Below are 27766 nucleotides of genomic sequence, written 5' to 3'. Positions count from 1 at the left end.
ATGCCACCTAAAATGATATAAAAATGTGATATAAAAACATAGTATGAAAACCATTATTCATACTTTATCCGTGATTCAGTTGACTTTATAGCTGAATCCAGTTGCTTCTGAGGTTTATTTTGTAGTTTTAGCTTTATTATAAAAAAGTTAAAAAAACAATTAATCTCCAATAAACAGATTTCTATTTTTCGAGGGGATTAATTAAATAAATACATAGGCTCATAGCTTTATCAATGCCATGCTACTAATGGATTAATTCCTGCATAACATTAATCAGGGATATGAATATATGCAGCAATGATTACAATGGCACTGCTACTTTCACTTCTTTTTATTTGTTTCCGTCTTTTCTTGATGACATCACTCTATATGTCTAAAAAGTCAAGAAAAATAAACTGAAGGAGGAAACTTTCTCATCAGAAATTATTTACACTTACAAGTCTTCTTCCTCCTTACCTCCGATGAAAGAAGGAGACTGACCAAAGAATTGCAGAAGAGAAAAGAAAATAATGGGGAGCTTAACAGAAGAAGAACTGATGCAAATGGTGAGAGACTTCAATGAATCTTATTCATCAGACTCCTCCTCAGCAGCTCCCAATTCAAACCCTCTCTCTCCCAATCGTCAACCCAAATTTCTCACTTTACAGGTCTCTTCTCTTTTCGTAGTCTTCCTCTTACTCCTACATATGTGTGCGTATGTATATATATTATCTCTCTGTGTGTGGTGGGTGTGTGTGTATATCTGTATGTACATTTCTCCTTTAGTTTTCCTTGTGTTTCTAATTTTATAATTTTTGTAGCGGAACGGCAATGAATCACGGATGCTTTAGTTTGGTCGCATATTCTGTATCCGATCCTCATCGGATACTCGCCAAATACAAGTATTTGGCTTTTAAGATACCGTTACACCTTCAGACGAGAATTTAAGCGAAGAAAATTAATAGAAACAAAGATTTATCTGAAAGATGATGAATACAAGAGCTTGCCTCTAATTGAAACAAGGAATTAATATAACTCTCACACTTGAATGAACTAGAATTTTGAATGTTTTCATGTTCAAATATGTTTAAAATTATATAAACCCTCTTCTTTATTTGATCTTATATATATTGGTGTTTCTTTTTATTTTTTTTATTTTTAATTAGGACTTGATATGGAAGGCAATAGATTGTGAGATTGAGATTCTTGAGAAAATCTTGAAGTATTTGAGAGACACGGGGGCTGTAGTGGAACCCAACAGTCTGAAAAACAAATGGGTTGTGATGAAACTAAATGAGGATGGTTATGAAGCTTCCCTTTGCAAAACTTCATGGGTTTCATCTTTTAGGCTCCCTAAAGGTAACCCTCGCGCTCAAATTTCGTTTTTTATGCTATATTCTGTACCTTAGTTGGTTAAGAGTATTCATTCTGGACTTAAAGATCCTGAGATCCATTTCCTCCGCTCTCGCTGTATCGGATAAATTTCATTTTTTTTTCTTGAGTACCCATGTTAGTGATTTTGATTGGTTAATTTTGGTTTTTAAGCCGTTGAATATACAGGTGGATATGAATATGTTGATGTAATGGTGAGGGAGAAGAACAACAATGTTAAAGATGGTGGAAAAGTGACAAGGCTGATAGTAGACATGGATTTCAGGTCACAATTTGAAGTGGCAAGACCTACACAGAACTACAAGCAGCTCAAAGACACTCTGCCCACCATTTTTGTTGGGACCGAACAGAAACTTGACGAGATCATATCTCTGCTTTGCTCAGCTGCAAAGCAATCTCTCAGGGAGAGTGGCCTCCATATTCCTCCTTGGAGACAAGCGAGCTACATGCAGTCAAAGTGGCTTTCCAAGGACTGCAAAAAAATCTCTATCTAACCCAAAAAAAATGTTGAAGGGGATAATTTTGGATACTGCACTTTGAGGTACTACTAGCCAATTATTTTGGTGTTTTGAGGTCTTCCCGTTTGTCGTTGCAGCTTTTCGGTCAATATCACATAATGTTGCTTTGTAAGATAAGAAAACTGCGTGATAGTTAATTTGTTTTATGCAAGTTCTTCGTTGGTTGCTAGCTTACAGTAACTTGCTCATGAAGTTTTGAGATTGTATTTGAAGCAGAAGGAATCAAAGGAGAACTGCGTGTCAACAGTTTTGTTTTTGCTTTTTTTTTTTTCTTTTTCTGATTGTCTTTGATCACCTCACTACAGCAAAAAAAAAAAAAAAAAAAAAAAATTGTGGGCCAACGCTAGTTTGCCAATTGGCGCCGTTGTCTACCAAAAAGTCCAAGCCAGAAAGACTTGGGATCCAAGTCTCCGAGTCAGAGCATCACGAAGGTGATGATATTTTTGAATTTTCTGTGTCCATTATCTTTAGAAAAATTAATAAAAAAGCTCTTAAAACTTTTAATTTTAATTAAAAGTCATCTAATAAATTTATTGATGATAAGGATAAAAAAAAAATATTTATTTAATAATAAGAATAAAAGTAAAAAAACCCAATCAAATAGATTGTTTAAAAAATAGTGTAGTGACTATGTTTAATTTCAAAAATAGTCAGTTTAAGAAATAGTCAGTGTTCAATTTAAAAAATAATGATAGTATTAATGTTCAGTTTTAGAAATAATGATTATACTCGTGTTTAATTTTAAGAAATAGTCAGCGTTTAGTTTAAGAAATAGTGTAGTACAATACATGTGTTGAGTTTGAGAAATAATTAATATTTTTAAAAATAGTGAATAAAAGGAGAGAGTCTGTGATGGACACACAGGGTTCTGCCGCAATTTTTAGTTTTTTTTTTATTTTGTTTTATTATATTAATTTTTTTCATTTTAATTCAAATTTAAGATATTTTCATTAAAGTTTAAGTTATTTTTATTAAATAAAATTATCAGATGATTTTTTGTTAATAAGAAGTTTAGAAAAACTGTTTTTATTAAAGCTCCCTCCTTGTCCAGTACTAAGTGAAATTTTATTAAATAAAAAAATAATATACTTCGTTACTATAAAGGAAAAGTTATACATACAGTACATTTTTAATACTTAATTGTATATTAAGATAATATTTTTTAAACAGTTCAATAAGACAAAAATTAATACATGTGAAATATGACATCATTGGCTTTTTTTTAAGTTACAAAATACCCTTTTATTGACTTAGATTTTAACATTACAATCATTCAGATTAAAGTCAACACCCCACAAAATGACATAAACATTCATCAAACATCATATGCCCACGCAGCCATACTCCTTTCCATCTGTACATAAACATTCATTATAGGCGACTGGGGTCGATGAGATTTGGGGATTTTTTTATTAATAATATGGGTATATAAAAAGGTAGGATGCTTTTGATTATTATTTTTCTATATTTTTATATGAACATCGTTCAGATCATATAGTAATCAACATTTCAAAGTGTTGCTTTGTTTTTTTAATCCTTGAAAACACACATGTGATTTTCAAAAGCTTATATAAAGTCATCAATAAAACAGAATTTAGATATTCTGTGAATGTCATGTTAAATTATTTTCGGATGTGATTGTGTTCAAGGGAGCAATGGTCAGATAAAATCATAAGTAGATGAAATAATGGAATACAAAGGTACAAGAAGATAAATATGAGTCGGTTATGCTTGAGTCTTCCTTTGTTTGGCTTTCTGCTACAGCAGCTCTTCTCTAACCCTCTTCATCTTCATTTTCCTTCTGAGTTTTTCTTGCTTTTCATCTTTGATATAACATTAATCATTTGTGCCTTGATGAGCCAATCTAGACAATTATGGGTATGAGAATATGAATAACTTTGTTTAATCATTAATCAGTGAAATAGCTTAATGAGCCAATCTAGGACAATTCTTGTTGACCACCTCTACTCACTTGTTTCTCTTGTCTTGGGCCATGTAGCTGACGTAGCTAATTGGCATGTTGCAATTCTCAAAGTTGTTAGTTGTTGGTTCTTAATTGTGAATTTTTATTTATTTTTTAATTTTTTATTTTTTATAGAAAATAGTTTCATTATCGAAATTTGGCTTCAAAGTTCATCCCACCCCAGTGTTGAATCGTGGGTTCATGTTTGGGCATAGTAGACTTGTAGTTACTTAGAATAAGATGATCATGCAATCTTTGATCATCCGGCCTATGACTGCACACTTATAGTTGAAGTAATCAGCTACAATAATAGGGAATTGAATGTAAGTATATGGATTTACAAATTGGTTGTACTAAAAAGCATACCAAAATTGCTTCCGCATATATTTGAACTAATTCTGCAAAAATGATCAAGGATGAGTTAAACTAATTCTACAAAAAAATGGTTGAGAACAGATTGAACTGATTCTACAAAAATAGTTGATGACTAATTGAATTGATTCTGAAAAACAATGGTCGAGGACAAGTTGAACTGATTCTGCAAAAACAGGTCGATGACGAGTTAAACTGATTCTGCAAAAACGGTTGATGACGAGTTGAAATGATTATGCAAAAACGGTTGAAAACGGATTGAACTGATTTTGTAAAAATGGTCTAGTATTGATTGAACTAATTCTGCAAAAATGGTTGAAGACGGTTCAACTGATTCTGCAAAAATGGTCGAGGATGGGCTGAACTGATTTTGCAAAAATGGTTGGAGACTGATTGAACTAATTTTGCAAAAATGGTCGAAGAAGGGTTGAACTGATTCTGCAAAAATAGTTGATAATGAGTTGAGTTTATGACATATATTAATTTTGTTGGAGTTGTGAGGGCTGTGTTCTATTAACAGTCCTAAAGCTTTAGGGGTATATCTGGTATTTTAGACATTGTTTCCATGTTTTTGGGCTGAGCTTTAGTTGTTTTTATGTTTTTGTCTGTCGTTAACATGTTTTAAAACTAGTGGAATTTTTTGAAACATAATGAAAATTTGTCTCTATATATATAGCTTCCTATTATAAACTTTACTCCTGATAATAAAGAAAAGAAAAACAAAAGATACACCAAATGAAAAAAGATAGTGCATAGACTTCCTGAGTCATCATCCGTTAAAAAGACAATGAATCAAGACAAATCAACACGGGGGATAACGATCTCACCGAAATTAAAGAGATGGCGCGTATTTGACCGTGAAAGGTTGCAGGATCGAAGAGATCCGGCAAGAAGAAGAGGGGGTTATATGACCAAACCCCGTAAAATAAAACCTAATAAGTAAGAGCTTGCAAAACAGGTTGCACTACCAAAGTAAAAGGATTAGGGAAGACGAAAAATGGCGCATCAAAAAGGGCAGACCAACGTGTAAGTTGGGATGTCCAAAAAATCCAAATGCAGAAAACGAGCAATCTCTAGGTGTCCATCACATTAATTTGGGGTGGTGAGTTCGATGTATGGGATGTGGATAGAACAAATAAACACGAGAGCAACTCTAAGTTAACTAATTCTTTGGCAATCACACTTCCTTCTTGAAATATATGAGAACAATAAAAATCATGTGTTGATTTACAATTTAAAATTGTTTACAAATATCAGTGTAACTCAATTAATTGAGATTCTGAAGATATAACTGTCAAAGTTTTATGTGATTTTTTTTTTTCAAAAACGATAGCGTTAGATGATTAAATTGTTGGTTGTTAGAGAAAAAGATAATTGATGTAGATCAAATCTGCACAAAATTGTACAAATATAATTGATTTTCATCTTTACAATAAAGCGTCATCTACAATTTCATTCAATCTAATTTGATAGGACTGCTATTGACACACCCCAACCGAGATCGGGGTATGCTGGCCGCCACGTGGAAGTGACGTAGCCAAGTGCACAGTGCGGAAGCTAGAAACAGTAATAGAAAAGTACGAATAATTTAAAACTAACAACTAAAAAGTAGTAGGATATGTGCTAGTGCAATTAAAACACTGAATTCAGAGCCTAAGACATACAGCAGCCCAAAAATAAATGTTACGACAATAGTGCGCCCGTAGGCGACCCTACATAGGTGAAGGTCTGTCAGAATGCCGGGACGTCCCTGGGGAAACCATCGAATCCGCTAAGCTACTAGAACCTGGAGGGGCGCAAAAACAAAAGCGTGAGTGGGCAAAATAAATCTCTTAGAAAACCATTTCATAAAACATGTAATAACCCCTCGCCGTAAAACCTGTATACTTCCCAGAAAATAAACATATAAACGTAGGTATAATATGCCAAGTATACTCAAGGGTATGCCAACATGCTCAATATGTATGCCGTCATGCTCAACGCCTCATAATAACATGCAAGTGCTCGGGTATGTATATCACATCAATAGCATAATAAATTAGCAGCCGGAGTCCCCTAAGTGACCTGTACGGCTGAAACTAGAGCTCAGATCACAACTCAATCCCTAAACCTGCCCACGAGTCGGAACCACCTATAGTGGTCTGTACGACAAGCCTGGGTGCAATACATATAAACGCTCTAGTGCTACGATCACGTGAAGGCTGTGCGAATAATCGCGGGTCACCTACGAGTCGGAACCACCTATAGTGGTCTGTACGACAGGACTGTGCACCTAACTTGGATTCAAGCTGAGCGTGTGGTGCGGGAGGTGAACAACACGTGAAGGACTGTGCCCTACTCTGGGCGGGAGCACTAACACCGGGGGTGCAGGTTATGAGCTCTCTAATCACTTCGAATCACTATTTAATGCGAATGTAAACAAAACTTACCTGACACTTACCTAAGCCGCCACAGCACCAACATATATGTAAACGACGTAAGAATAAATATATAAATCAACTCATATGCCACTAATCATGCATAACCATCAATCATATGAAAATTAATAGCGTAAAACGAGGCATTTATATTAATTTCTGGGAAAAGACATGTATATAGGTATATACGGAAAACAAAAGCCCACTCACTGGTATGTAGAAGGGTCGTAGCCCCCCTGCCTCGAATGTGCACGCTCGTCCTCTGGGTACGTGTCACCTATATGCGAATTAACTATAAAAACGTTAACTTTAGAGCACATAACCGTCCATTCAAAATAACTTCTCATACATTGCTCAAAATGGACAAATGAATATACCAACGTGACCTACACAACCTCACGATCACAACCATATTTTTAAAATAATTTTTGGACCACGCACGCGCCCCCACGCGCCTGATTACGCACGGACCCACGCGCCCCCACGCGCGGTCACGTGTCACGCACGCTGACGGCGTCGAGTGACGCCGTCAGGAATATTCCCTGGAATATTCCGTTATCTTTGACTGACGCCGTTACTGTCCGTTAGGAATATTCCGTTAAATCCTAACGGAATATTCCCTGTCTTCTCCGGCCAACCCCCCTCGCCGGCGCCGTCGCCGTCGCCGGAAACCTGCAACTCGCCATATCTCACTCATTTTTCCACCTTTTTTCATGTTTCTTGCACCAAAATCAACCTTAAAGCTAGTAGAATAAGTTCCAACAAGTTTTAAGGCCTAAAATGTCGAGATTATACCTGCCCAAATCTTCAATTCTCGGCCAATTCCAACACCCACGATTCAGACGTCCAAACTCGCCCAACGAGCTATTCCCAAGTTCCTGGGAACCTCACAAACAACACTATGAGCTTCAAATGTCCAAAAACTCGATAAACTACTCTTGCATGAACAGTACTCAAATCGGCCATTTTCGAAACAACGTGAAAACAAAGGGTTTCTCACCTGTAAAAGGTATGGCTGTGCTCGCCTCGACCTCACGAGTTCAATGGTGTAGCTGGTTTCCACGATCTGTTAGGATTGTGTGGGCTATGGGTTTGTCCGTACGTTTTCAAAAGGGAAGAAGGAGAAATGGAGCTCGGGGGAGAGAGAGAGAGGAAAGTCAGAGGGAGAGGGAGAGATGGCAAGTGTAAATGTGTGTGTGTGTGACCCCCACACCTGTCCACACCACACAAAACACCAAAAACATAATAGAACAAACTAGGGGTAAAATGGTCATTTCACACGTACGGTTCGATAGTTTCGGGACGGGATGTCACAGCTATCTACTAGTTTGTCTTCAGAATTTTGCCGTGAAAATATTCAATGGAATTTTTTTTTTCAGAGCAAATAAATAAACTTAAATATCTTTTGTTGTAGGGGACCTAGGGGTAGTGTTGCAACAATGCTAGTTAAAAGCGTGTGTAAATTTCACAGATGCAAAGATATAAATGAAATCGTCATTCATTGTGCAGGATGAGAGAGCCTCAGAACCCAAAGTTAGCAGAGACCTTCATAAAACACTCAATCATAATATATAGAGAGATTCAGTCCATCACTACAAGTTGAGATCCTCTCTGGACCTCATTGTCCAAGGCTTAAAGACTAACAAATTCAAACCGCCTAAGGAGAGAAAGAGAGATCCAAGTTCTTGGTTAGTGTGAGACGGCTAGCGAAATGAGTTAATGGAAATAGTAGAATTCAATTTTAGTGATTCAAATTTGCTCGTCCTTAAACTCCGAATGATGAGATCAGGATAGATCTCAACTCCATCACTACAAGCCAGAAAACGTTCTCCAAAGCCAAAGTTGATGTGTGATTTCCTATTTAACCCAAGCCGTCGTAATTCATGGCACTCACTAGTCGCTGATGAGTGACGGTACTCGTTACTTACAAGCTCTTTCTTTTATCCCAACTTTTATAACAATTTATTCATGAGAAATTTGTAAGATTTATGGAATCACTAATATTCTATGTAGGACTCGTACTGTGTTACAAATAATATCTATTTAATTATAAGTGAGATAATATTGTGGCAGTATCTTAATAACTACATCATCGAATGTTTTAATTTTTTAATATATAATGTAGAACATCAAGTAGCTTATAGCTCAGTTAGTTAAAGAGTATTTATCTTTGCATCAGAAATATTATGTTCAGTTCTCTTTCTTAGAATTTAAATGAATTTAGTGTAAATTATTATAAGATATTTCGTGTGATCTCTTTGTTCATTATATCATAGTATCACACTGCTAAAGAAAACAAATAATGAATTTGAGAAATTGAAATACGACTTGTTATGTAGTTTCATTTGTTCACCATTCTTTCTGATTAGCATTTCTTTTCTTTTTATTTCATTTTTTTTTCTTCAATATATTCATCACGCGCAACGATGGTTTTCCATTTCTAGGGTTGTAGGGAATGAGTTATGGTACTTGGGATGTATTTTTTTAAGTAGAGGATCTGCAGGTCTGTAGATCTGCAGCAGAGACAGAGTTGTAATTGCATCTTGTTCTTGAGACAGGTTCCCCTCGCTCCCCCTAGTCTCCTACAGTCTTTTATTCCTCCTAGCAATAATTTTACATTTTTGAACTCCGCTCAAACTAGCTAAGCTAAGAGAAGCTATGACAGCTTGTCAGGTTCTTGCTGGTCTTTTGTAGTCCCAGACAACTTGTCAGCTACACACCCAAAAATACGCCCCTCAAGATAGACATCTCTCTCACTACTCACTTTCCCATGCATGCAGATCAATGACTCAAGTACAAAAGTTGATGGCATATGCCTTGTATGGAGTTCCTTTTTCGTATTGTTGTAGATATTATTTAGATCCGAAGGTTAAAATGCTCATTGAAATGTTAGACAAAATGCTATCTGCAAATTTGTGTTTAGTTGTAAAGGAGAGATAGTATAGTTTTATATTAGTATTTCTCGTTTTACGGGATAATGTGCACACGCACTTACAATTCAAAGTTAATATTTATAGACAAAGAATATGCGAACTAATTGGAGTAAGATTTTTCTTTTCTCTTATTCCCTACTCCTTTCCTATTCTTACGTTTTGTTTTTTATCTTTTGTCTCTATTAAAAAATTAATATAAAATGTTGACTTAACTTAAATGTAATCCTTCAAGTAGGAGAAGAAGAAAATGAAAAGAGATTAGGAGGGAAGAACATTCTCCTCCTTTACACTTACACCTCAAAATGCAAACCAAAAGCTATCCAAAGAACGAGATGTTTTTTAGTATGTTGGAAATAAGGACCGGTAAACCAAATATCATAATACCAGTAGTTGGATACTTGAAAAAAAAAATTTCAACTACTTATATTATGATACCTAATGTACCAGATCGTTTTTCCAGCAGACTGAAAATTTTCTGAGAGAACAATCATGTTATGTCCAACAATTAATTATTCATTTGCCTTTGGAGTTTTATATTTGTCTATTTCATTCCCTAATTCATCTTTTGTTCCAAGTAAATCCTTGAACTTTTTCTAGTGTCATGTATTGTGAGTTTTGACTTTCGTTTCAACTAATCACCGAAATGTGATCCCCCGATTCACAATTATATCGACTTCCTTCACACCATGTGAATTGTGACTTCCGTTTGCCCACATTTATAGGTAGTAATTTGTGTTGTAAGTTACCAAAGTGGGATAACCAAAACTTCATAGGGGCAAACTTGCGATAAACCGGATCTACAACGAAGAAGCTGTACATATTAGTATTCATGTAACTGCTACATGTAATATTTCATTAAGTATTTGATCTTAATTCAATGGTGGAGGAAAAAGTACTACAAAAGCTCAATGACCATGACAGTTAAAAAAAAAGATAAAAACAGTAGATAATCATAATTTTCTTTGACCATGGAGCCTAGGAGAATAGGATTTCATAAAATAAAGAAATATGATCGGCTCTCAGAGAATGTATCACTTTAGGAATTCTAACGATTTGTCTAATCGATACAAATTGTGACCCGGATCTTGTGACCCCCAAGTCCAAGTAACCCCAACCCTACTAAGAAGAAAAAAAACTCTGGCAATCCTCCATCCTTAGAGTAGAGTATCGTTGTATCATAAACAAAAACGTCTCACCAAAAGCTGAACTTGGAACAAGAAGCCACCGCTGTAAATCTGTACTTGGTTTCTCACAATATAAGTACAACTACATGTACAAGCTATATGTATAAAAGAATATAAAGGTTTAGGTATTGACATGTTTTTAACAAGGCAAAGTACATGTTATGTTAATTAAGACCTATGGATATCCGGCTTGGTTAGCAGAAAAATTGGTTCTTGTCGGCGGTTCTTATCGCAGGGAGGGTGAGAACTGCTGCAGATTTAAGACTCCAAATTTATGGGATACGACTTCCCTTCAGTTCTAACTAATTAATGTATCTCAGAAGTATAGTGCAAGGTAGACAATTGCTGTCGTACCATCCATTTTTTAAAATAAAATTAATGTATTTGAGAAATTGAGATACACTTGTTATGTAGTTTCCATTTGTTTACCTTTCTGAAAAGCATTCTTTACTTTTCATTCCATTTTTTTCAAATATATTCATCTCCTGCAAATTGCAATGATGGTTTTCCATTTCTAGGGTGGTGGGCGATGAGTTATTGTCCTTGGGACGGATCGGTAGGTCGGTCATTTAGTATTTATATAGATCTGCAGCAGAGACAAGAGTTGTGATTTGCTTCTTGTTCCTGAGAAATCAAGAAAATGATACTTTTCGGATCTCTTTTATCAAATCAATCTAATTACTTAATTCGGATTTTTAAAATTTGATTCAACGGTTAAAGTTATTATAACTTTTAAAAAGACTTCCTGTTTGTAACCGTTGAATTAAATTCCAAGAACTCAGATTAATTGATTGAAGGTATTTGATGGAAGAGATCTGGAGAGTACACTTTCCCCTTTCCCCTTTCCCAAGTCTCGTACACTCTCCTAGTCTGCATTCCTCCAAGCTTAATCATTTCACGTTACCCCTTTCCCCTCCCCCAAGTCTCGTACACTCTCCTATTCTGCTATTCCTCCAAGCTTATCCAAGCTTAATCATTTCACGTTATCCCTTTCCCCTCCCCCAAGTGTCGTACACTGTCCTAGTCTGCTATTCCTCCAAGCTTAATCATTTCACGTTTTTGAAGTCCACCCAACTCTCAAGCTAGCTAAGCTAAGAGAAGCTATGACAGCTTGTCAGGTTCTTGCTGGTCTTTTTTCGTCTCGTGCAGGTTGTCAACGACCCACCAAAAATAAGGCACGCAGACATCTCTCTCGCTTCTCACTTTCCCATGCATACAAAAAAATACTAGACCGTAGATGATCAGCGACCCAAGTACAAACGTTGAAGTTGATGACATATTGCCCTGTGTGGGTTCCCTTTATGAAGAAATTTTTTATGGCAATATGGGATATCGGATTTTTTTGTAGCTTTTAAACGACAGATTTTTTAACTAAAACATTAAAAATGAGATCCGATAATTAAAATGCATGCTAAAATGTAAGACAAAAGATTAACTGTAAATTTCTATTTAGATATAAAGAAAGGATACAACATCTTTATATTAGTATTTTTTTTTTTTCACGTAATAATGTGAGAGCATAATATAATTCATAACTTCAAGGCTAATAAGGACAAAGAATACGTGAACTCAATTTACACTTACACCTCAAAACTGCAAACCAAAAGCCATCCATAGAACTATACGTGAACCCCAATTTACACTTTCACCTCAAAACTGCAAACCAAAAGCTGTGAGTTTTGACTAATCACCCAAATCTAATCCCCCGATTCACAATTATATCTACTTCCTTCACACCATGGTTCTCCTACAGCCTCCTATTCCACCTAGATTAATTTCATGGTGTATATTAATTAGTGGGAAAAATAATTAGGAGAATTTTAAATATAAAAAAATGATAAAAGATTATATCTAAGATTTCCATGTGATGAATTTTGAGTGGATTGGAAGTGTCATTCACAACATCCAGTTGGCAAGTTATACTCCACACAAATTTTTCTCTTCACGGTTGTGAATTGTGACTTCCGTTTGGCCCCATTTATCTTTTATTGGATGTAATTTGTGTTGTAAACAAACTGGGATAACCAAAAACTTCATAGGGGCAAACTTGCGATACACCCAATCTACAACAAAGAAGCTGTACATACTAGTACTTATGTATATGTTTGAGGGTGTATATGTAATATTTCATTAGCTAAATCCTTTGATGATGTAAAATAAAAGTAAAATAATAGCCACGGTTCAAGAAAATTGTGGTCACTAAACATTTGATCTGAATCCACTGGTGGAGGAAAAAGTACAACAAAAGTTAAATAATCACCTGTCGTTAAATTAAGATCGAACAATCAATGACCACGATTTCTTTGGACCACGGAGTCTAGGAAAACATGACTTTGTAAAATAAAGAAACATGAACGTGGCCTCCAAGTCCAAGAAACCCAACCCTAAGGGAAAAAAACCCTCGTAATCCCCAATCCTTAGAGTTGCGTTGTATCAAAAACGAAAAAGTCTCACCAAAAGCTGAAATTGGAACAAGAATACAACTACATGAATACAAGCTGTATGTATAAAAGAATAGGAAGATCTTGGTATTGGCATGTTTTTAACAAGGCAAAGTACATGTTATGTTAATTAAGACCTACGGATATCTGGCTTGGTTAGCAGAAAAATTGGTTCTTCTCGGCGGTTCTTATCAGAGGGAGGGTGGGAACTGCTGTAGCCTCCAAATTTATGGGATACGCCTACCCTTCAGTTCTGACCCCCACAAAATGGTAAACAAAAGGCCATCTAGCAGCAACAGAGGGTTGATTCGGATGATCCCACAAGCACGTGTGGCAATTTTTTATATTACAGCAAGTGACATAAAGAACACCCATATACATCCACAACCACTTATCCACGTCGGTCCTCAAATGCTAGACATACCAGAAACCGAAACTCAGATGGCGTTGCTAGTACGAGCTAGTCTCTGAGCTTCTTCCAAGTCCTTCAAGAACCTGCATTTGCCAGCGAAGAAATAATTGAAGCAGGGCATCTTGTTTTAGACAATTTCAATTAGCTACAGTAACTAACTAGAATACCCTCTAATTACCACAGATAATAAAACCATGACTTCATGAATGCTTCTATTTATGTTTTTTTCATTCAAAGAAAAAAAATAAGCCTGCATGTCTAGCTACTTCAGCCAAAGTGTTAATGGATACTGATTATTTCTTACCTCCGATCTTGTGCAAGCCGAAAGAAGTCGAATAAATTGAAAACTGTATGTTTTAATTTTCCAAAAGAAAATGTACTAGTATTTACTCAACCTCCCATTTTTTTATAATTGCTTAGGTGTAAGTGAATGCTTATTTATCATGTTCTTGAAAACTTCTAGGAACTCAATTTGTAGAAGAATTGGACCAATACAAACAAGTAGTGCGACACGAAATAACCCAAATGAGTGAATATTTATCATGCCAAAACTCTCGAACTTACATCCAACATAAGAAAGGAGTGGTATCAAGTCGGACCACTAAAAGACAGTGTTAGAAATCCAAGCAATAAGTGAAGCTAGTACAGCGAGGTAAACTTCTTTTTCACTTATAAGTTTATAATGCAAGTATTTCTGCATAAATTACAACGGTGACCTGAAACATACCTTTTAGAATTGAGAATCACAGAACCACCAAGTATAAAGCGAATTCCAGCATTCATAGCATTTTGTAACGCTACACAACGAGACTCCTCGTAAGTTGTCCCCCCAACAATGACAATGACCACTTCTTGAGGCCTGCACGGAGATCATAGGCGTAATTTAGAATATTAATCCAAATTATTGTATTTTTCTACCCTCACACCACGACAAGTTTCATAGATTAATGTAGTCTGTGGGTCCTTAGAGATTAAACCGGACAAAATGAAGTGGGTAGACAGAAACAAGGTCGGGTAACTTGAGAAGAAAAAGAAAGGTACGACCAAGCAGCTGATAATTAAAAACAGTAAAGGCTTATATCCAAGTCATTTGAGATGTCTAGGAGAAACCAGCAAGAAACCTGGACACTAACACGGAGTGTCTGAAATTATGAACTGCGAAGCAATCATGAAAACCAGTGCTTAAATTTAAGGTCCTTTAGACGGTCATCCTGTCTACAGAAGGTAGTATGGCCTCAATGACCTCTAAACTTGTCCGCAAGCACTGATTTCATGTAGAGTGATTCTCTTTACACCCATTAGTATTCTCTGGACAACCAAATTTCTCCTGACACCCATATAATTACTTTATCTTTCTCTGGACACCCATAGTATTTTATAATATCCCACTATTAACCTCGTTTAAAATTTAAAAGAGAAGGATAAAAACTGAATAGTAAGAAACAAAAATCATGATATTAAACCGACAACGCCATCACTGGCAAACTATGCCGTCAGTTCCTAAAAAACAGTAGCAATAGTGTACAAAGGCTAAGTTCTTAGTTTATTTGGAGGAAGAGGTTGAAGAGAAGGTGGGAACAAAGACAGTTTTGGCAATCAGGTACCTAGATTTGCAGAACAGCCTGTGAGGATTGTTCAGCGGAAAGTTTGGCGACCATGGATATGCGGGACGGGTGTGGGTGTTGTATCGACCTATGAGACTCTTGCAATTCGTTCCTCTGATTTTTAAGGATCAGATCATATATTTGACAACATTCGTACCCTTGGATCTTAATATGTAGGGTTTAGGATCTTAATATGTTAGCTTCCATGATGTCCCAGCAACCTCCCTGACCCCTTTCCTTCTCTTTCTTATAATTGAGGCCCTTTTTACTTTTTAAATTATAGTTTCCTTAACAGTAATCTTCAAAATCATGTAATCAATCATAATTTGGACTTTTTGGTCATTTTGTTAAAGGATATATTTGTCCTCAAACAAATTTTGTAAATTTGGGTGTCCACTGTTGAGAGACGAATTTTGGGTGTAAACAGAACCACTCTTTCATGTATCTCACTAGTAAACTCAACACTGAAGAATGAACTGTTATTAAGAAGCCACCAAGAAATGAGCTCCAGGCAGCATGCGTAGCATACGGGTTTCAGGGTGCAGGAGCTTCATTTCAATGTTCCTCGAGGTTTTACTCTTGGAGATATGAAATTCCCAAAAGTAGTAAAATTATAACTTAAAACTGACTTCCTGGGGAAAGTACTTCAAAATGATATAAAATAAAACTTCAGAGACCAACCTGCCCTGCTGGAAATGATTTCCCACAAATGGATAATCCACAACTCTCAGCCGTCCCTTGCTGATGCTTTCCATAGTTTGGAAGAGAAGAGGCTGGTGTTGTGTGTACACATTCTCAACCCCCTACAGCATTTAAGATATTATCTATAAGCTTGTAAAGCACAACCTATAATATGGAAAGAGTGTAACTTTCCCAAACAAACCTTCAGCCCACGAGCCATGTTACGTGCAATGTTTAAGAAATCTCGATTTCCAAAAAGATCCCCGGTTCGCTTATCCACACCCGCTTGCTTCAAGAGAAACTGGACAAGCTGTAATTCCACAATAGACAATTTATTAAACCCGTGAAATAATTTTGGAAGCTAAAATAAAGATACATTAGAAGCATAAGGTATAATTGCCGCTCTTATTGAGCCTCCCAAAGAAGGGTCAATCTCCAAAACAATTGGATAAGCAAAACTAAAATAAAAATCACCATCACCAATGATCTAAATGAAGGTAGCTGTTGAACTTCAAGGGTCAGGCTTTCGGAATTAAAATTTTCCACTTAAACACAGATACGCGACCCCACTCCCTCCCAAAGAAAAATGAAGGAAAAAAATGACATGAGGTGAAAGAATCCAAACAAGGATGCTATCTTGGTTACATTACCCCAGGCTTGTACTTGGGAGACTTGGATGACAGTTTGTTAAATAATTGCATTAGTTGCACAGGACTCTCCTTCTCATAGCGTAAGGCATACAGCATGACAAGTCGTAGGCGGTCAATATCAGATACACTTTCATTGTTTAATAGATTTGTCACCGCCTGCAATGTACATAGGAAAAACAGATGGTTGCTTCTGAATTCAAATTTCGATGATGGTTAAATAGTTGCTATCTCAAAGCCAATAACAGAACCAAGTTATGGTACACAGAGGAATAAAGAGGGTAGAGAGAATGTAAGCGAAGTTCAGTTTCATTTTGCTTATTTGAGAAATATGTTGTTTTAGTTTGTACCTCAAAAGCTGCCAACTGCCCACCATTGCAAGCCAACTCCTGTTCTGTCTGTGAAACTAGCATAAGTTTTCGCTCTTCAACTAGCTTGCTCATTTCTGTTACCAGTGCCACATGCTTTGAAACATTTCCATGCATCTTTCTGTACTCAGGGTAATTGTCAACAAACTTGGCCATGTCCTCTGCATTAATAATGAATGTACACAGTTAGTTACCAACAACGGTTCCCTGTGGGGCTATGCAATAGTTAGTAACTACAAGTCAAGACTCTCAAATTTTCATTTTTGCATCCTACGAACCTATCGTCTGGATGTTCTGGTTACTTTTTGAAATTTGCTGAAATTCATCAACCAACTGCTTGATGTTCATCCCAATATCACCAAAGTTCTCATACATGTTCTTTTTGAAAAAAGCATCTTGTTCTGATGACAGCACAACCTCCTATGAGCATCAATACCATATGTATTTGTTTAGCAAGAAAAATTACAAATACAGATACTTAAAGTACTCAGGGAAAACAAAACTCTAACCTGTTGATCCTTTGGAAATTTTCCAATGTTTCGTAAGTCGACTTTGTTGTCTTGAATACCAATCAATTCGTGAACCATTGCCTGAAATTAGATTAATAAATGAGCTCTGTTTATATTTCAGGTGATTTTGTTCCATTGTAATTTCAAAAGTAAGCATCAGGATGAGACAATGTCACACATCCAGTAAATGTTAGTCGTGACACAATTACCTGATAGGTCCACTGATTCAACAACGGGGTCACAGGATCATCCCTCCTATCAATTACCAGCAACAATGGAGAAATTTCTGTTCGTCTGAAATCAAAAAGTCCACTTTCCTGCTGGTACGTCAGCTTCTGTTACATGCCCAAAACGCAATATCAGTTTCCCCGTACAGACTTTCATGGAGAGAATCTGCATGCTGTAAAATCCACTTTATATGGCATACAACATGCATAAAAAGTTGAGTATATAGAAAAAGAGAGACAGGAGAATACAAAACCCTGATAAAGTTGACATTCAAAATAGTACTATAAATACAAGCCCACATACAAAACTTTTTGGAACATATTATACTTACTGCTGTTTCCTGCGCAATCCTTTTTGCAATATCAGATGTTCTTTGATAACGAATAACTGGTCTTCGTTTTAATGCCAAAAAAACAGCTGCAATTCCATCAACTACTCGATCACAGAAGCGCTGTAAATTTGAATGATCCACAACTGCTGGGAGCATATACATGTGATTTGATGGCATATTCAAAGTGAAATGGTAAGGATCAGTTGCAACAAAGTCTGCATAGAGCTCCTGCAAGACCAAGATAAACCTAATATGAAGAGTGAGAAACTAAACCCATATGTACAGTTTCATGGCGAATTTTTTATTGTTAAGTTTAATATTAGAATGGCATAACCACTATGTTACACAAGAATTTATTTTTTCTTTATCTTAAAAGAGAACTTCACTGGAAATTTGATCTGTATAGTCATGCATTAGAACAGGGATTTATTATTGTTAGCTTTCGGTTGAAGTTATTACTATTAGTTCTTAAAAAAGAAACAAGGATTTAACAGAAATAAAACTGATACCAGGCAGAGCACAGAGTAACTATATTCAAACAAAAACAATATATTTTGCATCAACTTCCTTATAAAAGCGAGTGAAACAAAAACCATGCTTCCACATAATACTATAATAAGCTTACTTGAGATGTATGTTCCTGTTACGTGAGTCCCGTTCTTTTGGTTACTAGGTGACCTCGGAATGGTCCCTCACCCTTGGCTTTGATAATAAGTTTTGAGATTAAAACATTAAATGCGCATTCATTTCTTATCCAACCTCGATATCAAATCGAAGGATGAATGACCATGCATTCCTTGGTCACTAGGTGACCAAAAGAACATTTCCTGTTAGTTACAAACTTTCTACTTATGATGTATTTCTCAAATTACTGGCATCCCAAATAAAATTGGAAGTCCAAATTCAGTTAGCAATGTGCCTTACTACATACATAAATTTTCCGATATTCGTAACGAACATGCGAGAGAGCATTTGAGTGAATGATGAATTACCTGAAGCTGCTGTACAACTTCATGCTCATCTGAATCAGCTAAAATATGAATCTGGGTATCCTTCAAAATGTTGGAGAAAACTGTAAAATTCCAGAATGCCAAGAGAAATAAGCTCCAAATATTATCTGGGTACCCTTCAAACACACTCCACAACCAAAATAACATCAAAACTTACAGAGGTGATACTCTCCGAATCGAGGAGCAACCAAGTGCCGGCGCAAATACTGTATATTTTCTGAAGTGGGTGCAAGGAAGTAGACGGCTTTGAGGTGAGACATGGATTCTCTGGACTTGGAAATGGAGTCTACCAATTCCACCAGAAACACTTCCTTCTGAAGAAGCTCGGATTGCGAATACGCCACGCTGACTATACTGACCTACGCCACAATCAATCAAAACAAACAAAAACAACCCATTATTTGCTCGATCAAAATTGCTTCAGAAAAATTTTGAAACTTTTCGAGAGTGGAAAGGGTTGTTACCGTGTGGGAATCGAGGATGAGAACCTTCATGCCGGAGATGTCCTGCAACATCCGACTCAGGTAATCCCTTACGGCCGAGACCAGCACCATTTTCAGATATACGGCTACGATCTGAAGTGGATGATTGTGATGATGATGTGTTCAATTGTGTGTAGGAGAAGAAAAAGTTGCAGATCTAAGAAGACGGAGGAGGGCGAAAGGGGAAAGGGAAAGGTAGAAGAAGTGAAGGACAGGTCCCTAAAACGCGCCGTTTTCCTTAATATTTTCTTTTTCTCTTTTGCAGTGAGGGTAAAAGTAAAAATAGGCCTCAACTCATCCTTCCTCAGTTTTCTCATTTTGTTAGTGAAAGGTTGAAATGTGACTGTGAACACGAAAGTTCCTTGAAACAAGAAATAAGAATAACGTGTACAAAATAACATTTTGTTTGATGATTTTGGGGTTACGATCTCTCTCAAATTTGGTCCTCTGATTCTATCTTCGTAAGGTGTAGGTTTGTGGATGAGTTGTTGATCCAAAGGGCCGTCGGGGCTTGATCTAAGGATGAACAGTTGATGAACGGATGAACACTTTCTTCAAGGGCCGTCGGGGCTTGATCTTGAATAATGGTTGTGTGGATTTCTTCAAGGGCTTTTGGGCTTGATCTTGAAGGTTGATGGATGAGCGGATCTTCAAGGGCTTTTGGGCTTAATCTTGAAGAACGATTGGATGTGTGGATTTGTTGAGGTTGTTGATCCAAGGGGCCGTTGGGGCTTGATCTTAGGATGAACGATGAACACTTTCTTCAAGGGCCGTCGGGGCTTGATCTTGAATAAGGATTTAACGAAGAACGAAGAGAGAGCTTTCTTGATTCTTCGGAATTCTTGGGAATTTGAATGGTTGGAAGCTTTGGAGTTTCAAAGCTTCAAGGATTTGGGGAATTCTTTTCTAATTTTGGAGTAGAGAAATGTATTTGTGAATTCCTTGATGCTTGATACCTTGATGGAGAAGCCTATTTATAGGCTTTGAGAATGAATCACCACCACAAAAATATTTTTTCCCTTTCCAAGCACCATTGCCTAATTTTCCCACTTAATGCAATATTGAAATTGAAGTGGTGTAACTTATGGCCTAATTTCCCACTTAATACCATTTTAAACTTGAAGTGGTGTAACTTATGGCCTAATTTCCCACTTAACACCATTTTAAACTTGAAATGTGTATGCTTTGTCATTGCCCAAATGAGAAGAAAAACTTGTTTAATCCTTCAAGGGTATTTCTTCCTATTTTGTTGAGTCACACGCCATGTGTACAATTTGTACAACACGTGGCGTATGCCATGTATGCCTTGACACGTCAAAACTTTAATGCATTGGTGAACATTTGTTTTACTGAAATTTTGATGTCTACAGTGACTTCCACAAAAGCGTATTTGATACTAAATTATTATAAATGGGGAGGAGTGTTAAGCCTATCTTATTTTAGAGAGAGATTGTCTGCTTTCTTGTTTGATGCTCTTTTGTTTGGTGCTCTTCTCATCTTCTCTTATTTTGTACGGTCACGATTAAATTACGTTAATATTTTATATTGATTTTTTTTATAGAGATAATAATATAAGAAGAGAATATAAAATGTTGACGTCGCTTAACCGTAACCGTACAATAGGAAGGGATGGGAAACACATTCTAACAAGAGAGCAGACAATATGTCTCCTCCCATTTTCTTATATTTTCCCACCCCACTTAAATGTGAAAACTCCATTGACAACTATGTCCTTTTAGAGAATGACCGTAAGGACCAAAACAATAACCAATTGTATTTTGTCATGTAACCATTAGATTTTTTTCAATAAAAATTAAAATAGCAGAAAAAGAAAAAAAAAAAAAAAAAAAAAACCTCCACTCCGTTCTCACTGTTATAACCATGACAAGTGCACAACCATACGCCTCCCTCACGGCGGTGTCGATGACGGCTACCTTCTCTTCAACTCCTCCCTTCTCTTTAACAGATTTTTATCAATTTTTTTTGTTAAAAAGAGAGAGAGATATATATATATATATATATCCTATATATTCTAATAAAAAAAATTTAAAAGAATTTAGAGATATATAAAAGCTTATATTAGGAATAAGGGTGGGTGGGAAAAGAGAGTTTTTCATTTTTAACTTTTTATGGTGAATGAAATTATAAGGTGGGTAGGAAAATAAGACAATGGGGTGGGATTAGTAATACTCTAAATGGGGAGCATCAATTTTGTCCGGCTTAGCACCAATCTCACATCCCTTATCGTGGTTTAGTATCAGTGTAGTTTTTTTTTATATAAACTACTTTTACTGTGGTTTGAGAATAGTTTTTTTATTTTTTATTTATTAAAATGATATTATTTACAAAGGGGATGAGAGTCAATGGGCTAGCAATAATTGGTCCAAATTCGTCTTTGGTGAAAATCGAACCTAATAGCTCTCACTTATATGTGAAGAAAAATATTATTAGATTATAGTGCTTAGTGGCTATTATGGTTTGGGAATAGTTAGAACCGCAACATTCCTAAAGAAAACAAATTTCCAAGGCTCTTTGCTATTAAGATGCAATTAGGGCTCATTTAGAAACGCTTTTAGTTAAAATGGTTTTTGAATCTATCATTAGTAAAAAAAACAAGTGAATTCAAAAAAAAAACACCTTAAATGCTTTTTGAAAAAAGAAAAAAACTTCTTTTTCTTCTATGAAGCACTTCAAGTGCTTTTGAAACACAAATATTTTATGTCTAAAAGAGTCATCAATCATTTTAAAAGTACATAAAAACGAATCTTGAATTAATTAAATTATTAACCCAAATAAGTGAATGTGGGTGAGAAATGGTTCAAGAATAATGAAAAAGACTTATTATGAAAACTATTTGACTAAAAACAAAAACAGGAAAATATGGATTACTTCAATTTTATTTACTTGTTCTGACTCGCCGTTCTCTTACATTTGCATTGACCATTCTTTTTCTTTACACACAATGATAATACTGACAGCAAGAGAGAGAGAGAGAGAGAGAATCCTTCCATCACAGACAGATCGTAGATTCCCAGTTTTTTTTTTTGTCAGAATTCGTTGATTTGTCTCTTTCCATATATTTATTTTTAAATGTTATAGAAAATATTCCCCAATTGTTTTGGGTCTTGCCAAATATTCCCCCATCTAGACGTTTTCACAAATCAGCAACAACTGAGACTCTGCTGGTGGTGGTGGTGGTGGTGCCTCCCCACGCTTCTTCTTCTACTGAATTAGCAACCATGAGAGCTTCCTCCCCAACTCCCATTGAACCCCGACACCGCCTTTCTGCTTCTGCCAGGTCACTACCCCTCTCTGTGTGTGTATATTCTCACTATTTTTAGTGTAATTTGCATTCGTTTTGCCGACATTGTTCGATTTTTAATGTCCATACTCCAAAAAAATGATCATGTAAGAAAACCCTCACTTCAATTTTTGTGTTGGCTCTCAAAATTAAATATTTGGGTCAGGATTCATGAGTTTTGATGAATAGTGGGTCTGGAACCATTTATGATTTATGATTTTTATTTTATTATTTTAGTGTGAATTTGAATTGAGGAGTTTTGGTAATGATTAGGTTATAGTTTATTTACTCTGTCTGAATTGAACGGCTTATAGTTGGTGAATGGTGATGGTGCAAGGGATTACTTTCGCGATCGGGTTCTTGGTTCTTTCAATGGGGATGTATGTTCTACATTATTCATATATGTGCTGTTTTAACATATCAGTGAGGAGTGCGCTCCCAATGATGGAGTTGATTGCCGAACAATCGATTGTATTGTTGGGTGGAACTTGGTTCCAATTGCATTCACTTATTTACTGAATGATGGTCTCATGTAGCTACGAATCCCCTTGTTTCAGTGACGACTCCAACAAAAGAAGGCCCCAGAGGAACAAAGATTTTAAAGATATTGAGAAGTTCCTCCACGTTCCCGTGCAAGATAGAACCTTGAACTGCAAGCCCACCTTGAAGCTTGTGTTGGCTGTTATTTTATTGGGGACTTTTCTCACGCTCATCTTCTCTCCTGGTGTTTATCATTCAGATGATAAATCCCGTTCCGTATCTCAGTATATCCCTATTAGCTCATCACCTTGCTTTTACTTATTAGTTTATTCCCATTTTCTTGCTTCAATATATACTTCTTCTTTGCATTGAGGTTTTCGAGAAATATTTCCCCACCTGGAAAAATATAGTCAGTGCACCCTTCTTTGTAAAGAAAATGGGATTTGGTCTTTTTTTTGTTCGCTTTGCCCTCTCTACTGTGGAAATATTTTGTAACAAAAGTTTACTGCCTGCAGCCCAACTTCTGAAGACAGGTCGACAAGAAAGAGTGTTGCTCAAGATTTACGTTACATATCATCTGTAGAAATTAACTGGGATGAAATTTCTGATGCTATTGAAAATCTGGCAGACAAAAAGGATTATCAGGGAATTGGCTTGTTAAACTTTAATGATGCTGAGATTGACCATTGGAAGGAGCTGTTGCCAGATTGTGAGCATGTTGTTCTACGCCTCAATCATGCGTCGAACAACATAACATGGGAAACCCTGTTCCCTGAATGGATAGATGAAGAGGAAGACTTTGAAGTTCCTACTTGTCCCTCCCTACCCAAGCTTCAGATTCCTGGAAAACCAAGGCTTGATCTGATTGCCGTCAAGCTTCCCTGCAACAAGTCAGGCAGCTGGTCAAGAGATGTGGCTCGGTTGCACTTGCAGCTTGAAGCAGCAAGGCTGGCTGCAGCTTCCAAAGCGTATCACCCAGTGCATGTACTTTTGGTGACAGACTGTTTCCCAATCCCAAATTTGTTCACTTGCAAAGAGCTTGTTAGACGGGAAGGGAATGTATGGCTTTATGAACCAAAACTGAATACGTTGAGGGATAAGCTACAGCTCCCTGTAGGTTCATGTGAACTTTCAGTTCCTCTCACGGCTAAAGGTCAGATTTAAACTAATTTGTTCTTTTTTAATCAAAATTTGTTTTTGTGCAACGAGAGCTGCTTGTCTGCCTCTCTTTAATTACTCTTTCTTTTTTATTTCCTTTAATTTTTCAAATTTCACTTTCTTGGATTCCTTTAAAATGTAGAGTTCAGTTCATTCATAAATGATTTTCACATTTTTGTATGGCTGGGCATCGTAGAATTCAATTGGTAGTTGCTTCAAAAAACTTCAGTTGTTTCTGTGGAGCTTAGTTTGAGGTGTAGGTTTTATATGTTATAGCTGGGCATCGTAGAATTCAATTGGTAGTTGTTTCAGAAATGTCATCCAACTGAAAACCCTATAAATGTATGAATGTGTAAACCACAGAACTGATGCACCATGTTTATCATGTGCTAAGGAGATCCGCTACGTCAGTGATTGATGGTAGTGCTGACCACCTGACCAGCTTTAACATTAGTTGTTGAAGAAATTTGTGAAGATCATTTTTTTATTTTTACTTTTGGGTTTTGATTGTTAAATCTAGACTCCATCTTGTACCTCATATGTTTAGTAGGTTCAGTGACTTTGGTTGCATCCTGTAAGAAAGCTACTTAAGTCATGGATACTTTTGAAATTATACTGATGAACTAAATACTTGCACACAGAAAGCTTTTACTCGGAAAGAGCCCACCGAGAAGCATATGCAACAATCCTACATTCTGCCCATGTGTATGTTTGTGGAGCCATTGCTGCAGCTCAGAGCATCCGTATGTCTGGTTCAACACGAGATCTTGTAATACTTGTTGATGAAACAATCAGTGAGTATCATCGTGGTGGTTGGCAGCTGCTGGGTGGAAGGTCCACACAATCCAAAGAATCAGGAACCCTAAAGCTGAACCAGAAGCATACAATGAATGGAACTACAGCAAATTTCGTCTTTGGCAGTTGACTGATTATGACAAGATCATTTTCATTGATGCTGACATGCTTATACTTAGGAACATTGACTTCCTGTTTGAGATGCCAGAAATATCAGCGACAGGAAATAATGCTACTCTGTTCAACTCAGGTGTCATGGTTATCGAACCATCAAATTGTACATTCCAGCTGCTCATGGATCATGTTGATGAAATTGTTTCCTACAATGGTGGGGACCAGGGTTATCTGAATGAGGTATTTACATGGTGGCACAGGATACCAAAACATATGAACTTCTTGAAACACTTCTGGGAAGGTGATGAGCCAGAGAAAAAGGAGAGGAAAACACATCTCTTTGCAGCTGAACCTCCAATCCTCTACGTCCTCCATTACCTGGGAAATAAACCATGGCTTTGCTTCCGTGACTATGACTGCAACTGGAACGTGAACTTTCTGCAGGAGTTTGCCAGTAATGTTGCACATAGAAGGTGGTGGAAAGTGCACGATGCTATGCCAGAAAACTTACAAAATTTCTGTTTGCTTCGGTCCAAGCAGAAGGCAGCATTAGAGTGGGATCGGAGACAAGCTGAGAAAGCAAATTACACTGATGGTCACTGGAAAATTAAGATAAAAGACAAGCGTTTGAAGACATGCTTTGAGGACTTCTGCTTCTGGGAGAGCATGTTATGGCATTGGGGTGAAAAGAATTGGACCGATAATGCAACTGCTACTCTATCACCACCTGCACTTACCAGTGCATCCGTCGCTTCTTCGTGACTTGTTTTGCGTCACGTTTTCGTACTTCATGCTGAGGACACAAATCAAAACACAATGCATGCTTACAAATGCGCGAAGGAAAAGTATATCTCCCAAAAGTTCAGTTAGTATCTAGCTCAACAACTTCCTTGTAATTCAATTCATAGTCATTGTTTTCCTTTTTAAGGTGCGTGTCATGTTGTCCGGTGTGTTTTTCTAAATTTCCAGGTGGGTTTGGTTGCTTTTACCTGTTCTTACTATGAAGAATTGTCCCGCATCAAAAGTTTACCAAACCTTACTAGTGATTAGGAGTTGGGTTACTTTTTCTATTGCTAATTGGTTGTTTGGTCAAACCTCAATGTCCTTTAGAGCATCTCCACCCGTTAGTGGACGGCAAGGTCAATAGCATGTAACTTGCCCTTACTATTCACTCGGAATAGTACTTGCATTGTGCAACTCCACTTGGTTGGAAAGTGCAAGTAGTATTCACAAACATTTTAATTTTTTTTTTTTATGCTTTGAGAATAAAACGATTGTCAATTCTAATAAATTATTTCAATACAAGGGAAAAGCATGATATTACAACAAGCATAATTAATATATTTTTTTTTTTATAAAGAATTTGAAAGTGGAAAACAAATATAGAATATTGTAATAAAATTGAATATTGAGCTGTGATGGGAAATGAATAAGATGGGTTGTTAGAGATTGTGACAGTATATTTTTTCACATTTTTTTCTAATTTTTTTTGTTCTGCTTTTTTTCTATTTTTTTTACCGTTGATTTTCAAACCGATCTAAATCAAACGCACTAGAACGAGCCACGTGTCCTAACTGGCATTTCAATGATTTTATGGTTGGAAATCCCACGGTCTAAATTATCTGGCCGTTGGTAATCCAAGGACCCTCAAGAAGCCACATCAACCAGCCATTGGGCTGTCTGCTGTTGAATTGCTGTCGCGGGCCCACTGTTGTACTTTTTTGTCGAACACTCTCCTACGCACATGTGTTACACGCGTCTGACAAAAAAATAAAAATAAAAAATCTCATGTGGCTGACGTCAGCCAGCCTCCAGGCAAAAGGCTGCCCGATCTTGCTCAGCCATTTAGATAGGTTTTGCATGGCCACCAGTTGCCCTTGCAAATTTGGACTCGTGAATGTTGCTTTTTGGGTTGGAAGGCATCTTTTGTGCCTTTGTTCTTGCCTTCCATCAATCGGTAAAGAAGCTCTTAGTATTACCTTACTATCGTGCTATGCCTTGAATTTACCCTAAAAATTTCTTCATGCAAAAACTAACACACTATCTTTTTCTTAGTTTTGTTCACAATATTTATCGTAGATCCGTAAGCTCTACCAACTTTAAATTGTAGCTCCGCCAATGAATCTAGCCTAAGAAATTCTCCATATGATGGGTGTAATGTAACCTACCAAAAATATTTCTCTCTTTTAGTGAGTTGTTGATGAATCAAAAGTTTGCCATGATTCATTCCTAAAATCATTTGATTTTTTGAAACTTCTTTTTGGAACATTCTTTAACTTTCTTGATCACAATTATTGATGGATCACCTACTACACTAATAAGCAATAATAAAAGATAAAATAATACCAACCCCACATATTCCCAAAATAAAGAAATGAATAAAAAATGAAAATAAAAGACAAAGCTTGGTTGTTTAGGGTAAGATGTCATTAATTAGTTAACATGGA

The 27766-nt window shown here is 36.5% G+C and overlaps 3 protein-coding genes across 5 annotated transcripts; 2 read left to right on the top strand and 1 right to left on the bottom strand.

Moving 5' to 3' along the window:
* Positions 1-338: 338 nt before the first annotated feature.
* Positions 339-2145, top strand: LOC108867518. Of its 2 annotated transcripts, none has more exons than XM_048581191.1 (3): positions 339-647; positions 1146-1338; positions 1525-2145. In XM_048581191.1, the coding sequence occupies exons 1-3, from the start codon at positions 510-512 to the stop codon at positions 1863-1865; spliced, it is 672 nt and encodes a 223-aa protein (XP_048437148.1). In that variant the 5' UTR covers positions 339-509; the 3' UTR covers positions 1866-2145. The 2 variants fall into 2 exon arrangements, with proteins under 2 accessions (XP_048437148.1, XP_048437149.1); XM_048581192.1 differs by having other exon boundaries at positions 342-647; positions 1540-2145.
* An 11101-nt stretch (positions 2146-13246) lies between these two features.
* LOC103951154 (vacuolar protein sorting-associated protein 45 homolog) lies at positions 13247-19662 on the bottom strand. Of its 2 annotated transcripts, XM_009362463.3 has the most exons (13): positions 19454-19653; positions 19147-19348; positions 18972-19051; positions 17980-18207; positions 17630-17755; positions 17421-17501; positions 17190-17331; positions 16894-17072; positions 16547-16702; positions 16099-16206; positions 15897-16018; positions 14339-14470; positions 13247-13694 (listed from the first exon to the last, which is right to left on the bottom strand). In XM_009362463.3, exons 1-13 carry the CDS (start codon positions 19541-19543, stop codon positions 13637-13639), a joined length of 1704 nt encoding a protein of 567 aa, XP_009360738.2. In that variant the 5' UTR covers positions 19544-19653; the 3' UTR covers positions 13247-13636. The 2 variants fall into 2 exon arrangements, with proteins under 2 accessions (XP_009360738.2, XP_018503910.2); XM_018648394.2 differs by lacking the exon at positions 16547-16702 and having other exon boundaries at positions 19454-19662.
* Positions 19663-22429: 2767 nt separating this feature from the next.
* Positions 22430-26413, top strand: LOC103951153 (putative UDP-glucuronate:xylan alpha-glucuronosyltransferase 3). Its single transcript, XM_009362462.3, is given in 5 exon segments — positions 22430-22769; positions 23330-23536; positions 23768-24405; positions 25052-25222; positions 25225-26413. Coding segments are annotated over 5 exon segments (1932 nt in total). The 5' UTR covers positions 22430-22710; the 3' UTR covers positions 26082-26413.
* Positions 26414-27766: the final 1353 nt, after the last annotated feature.

The sequence above is a fragment of a genome, unplaced genomic scaffold (assembly GCF_019419815.1).
Source record: "Pyrus x bretschneideri cultivar Hongxiangsu unplaced genomic scaffold, Pyrus_bretschneideri_v1 Contig16, whole genome shotgun sequence".
NCBI classification, from domain to species: domain Eukaryota; kingdom Viridiplantae; phylum Streptophyta; class Magnoliopsida; order Rosales; family Rosaceae; genus Pyrus; species Pyrus x bretschneideri.
The sequence above is the reverse complement of the archived record's forward strand: the minus strand, read 5'-3'. Positions and strand labels throughout refer to the sequence as shown.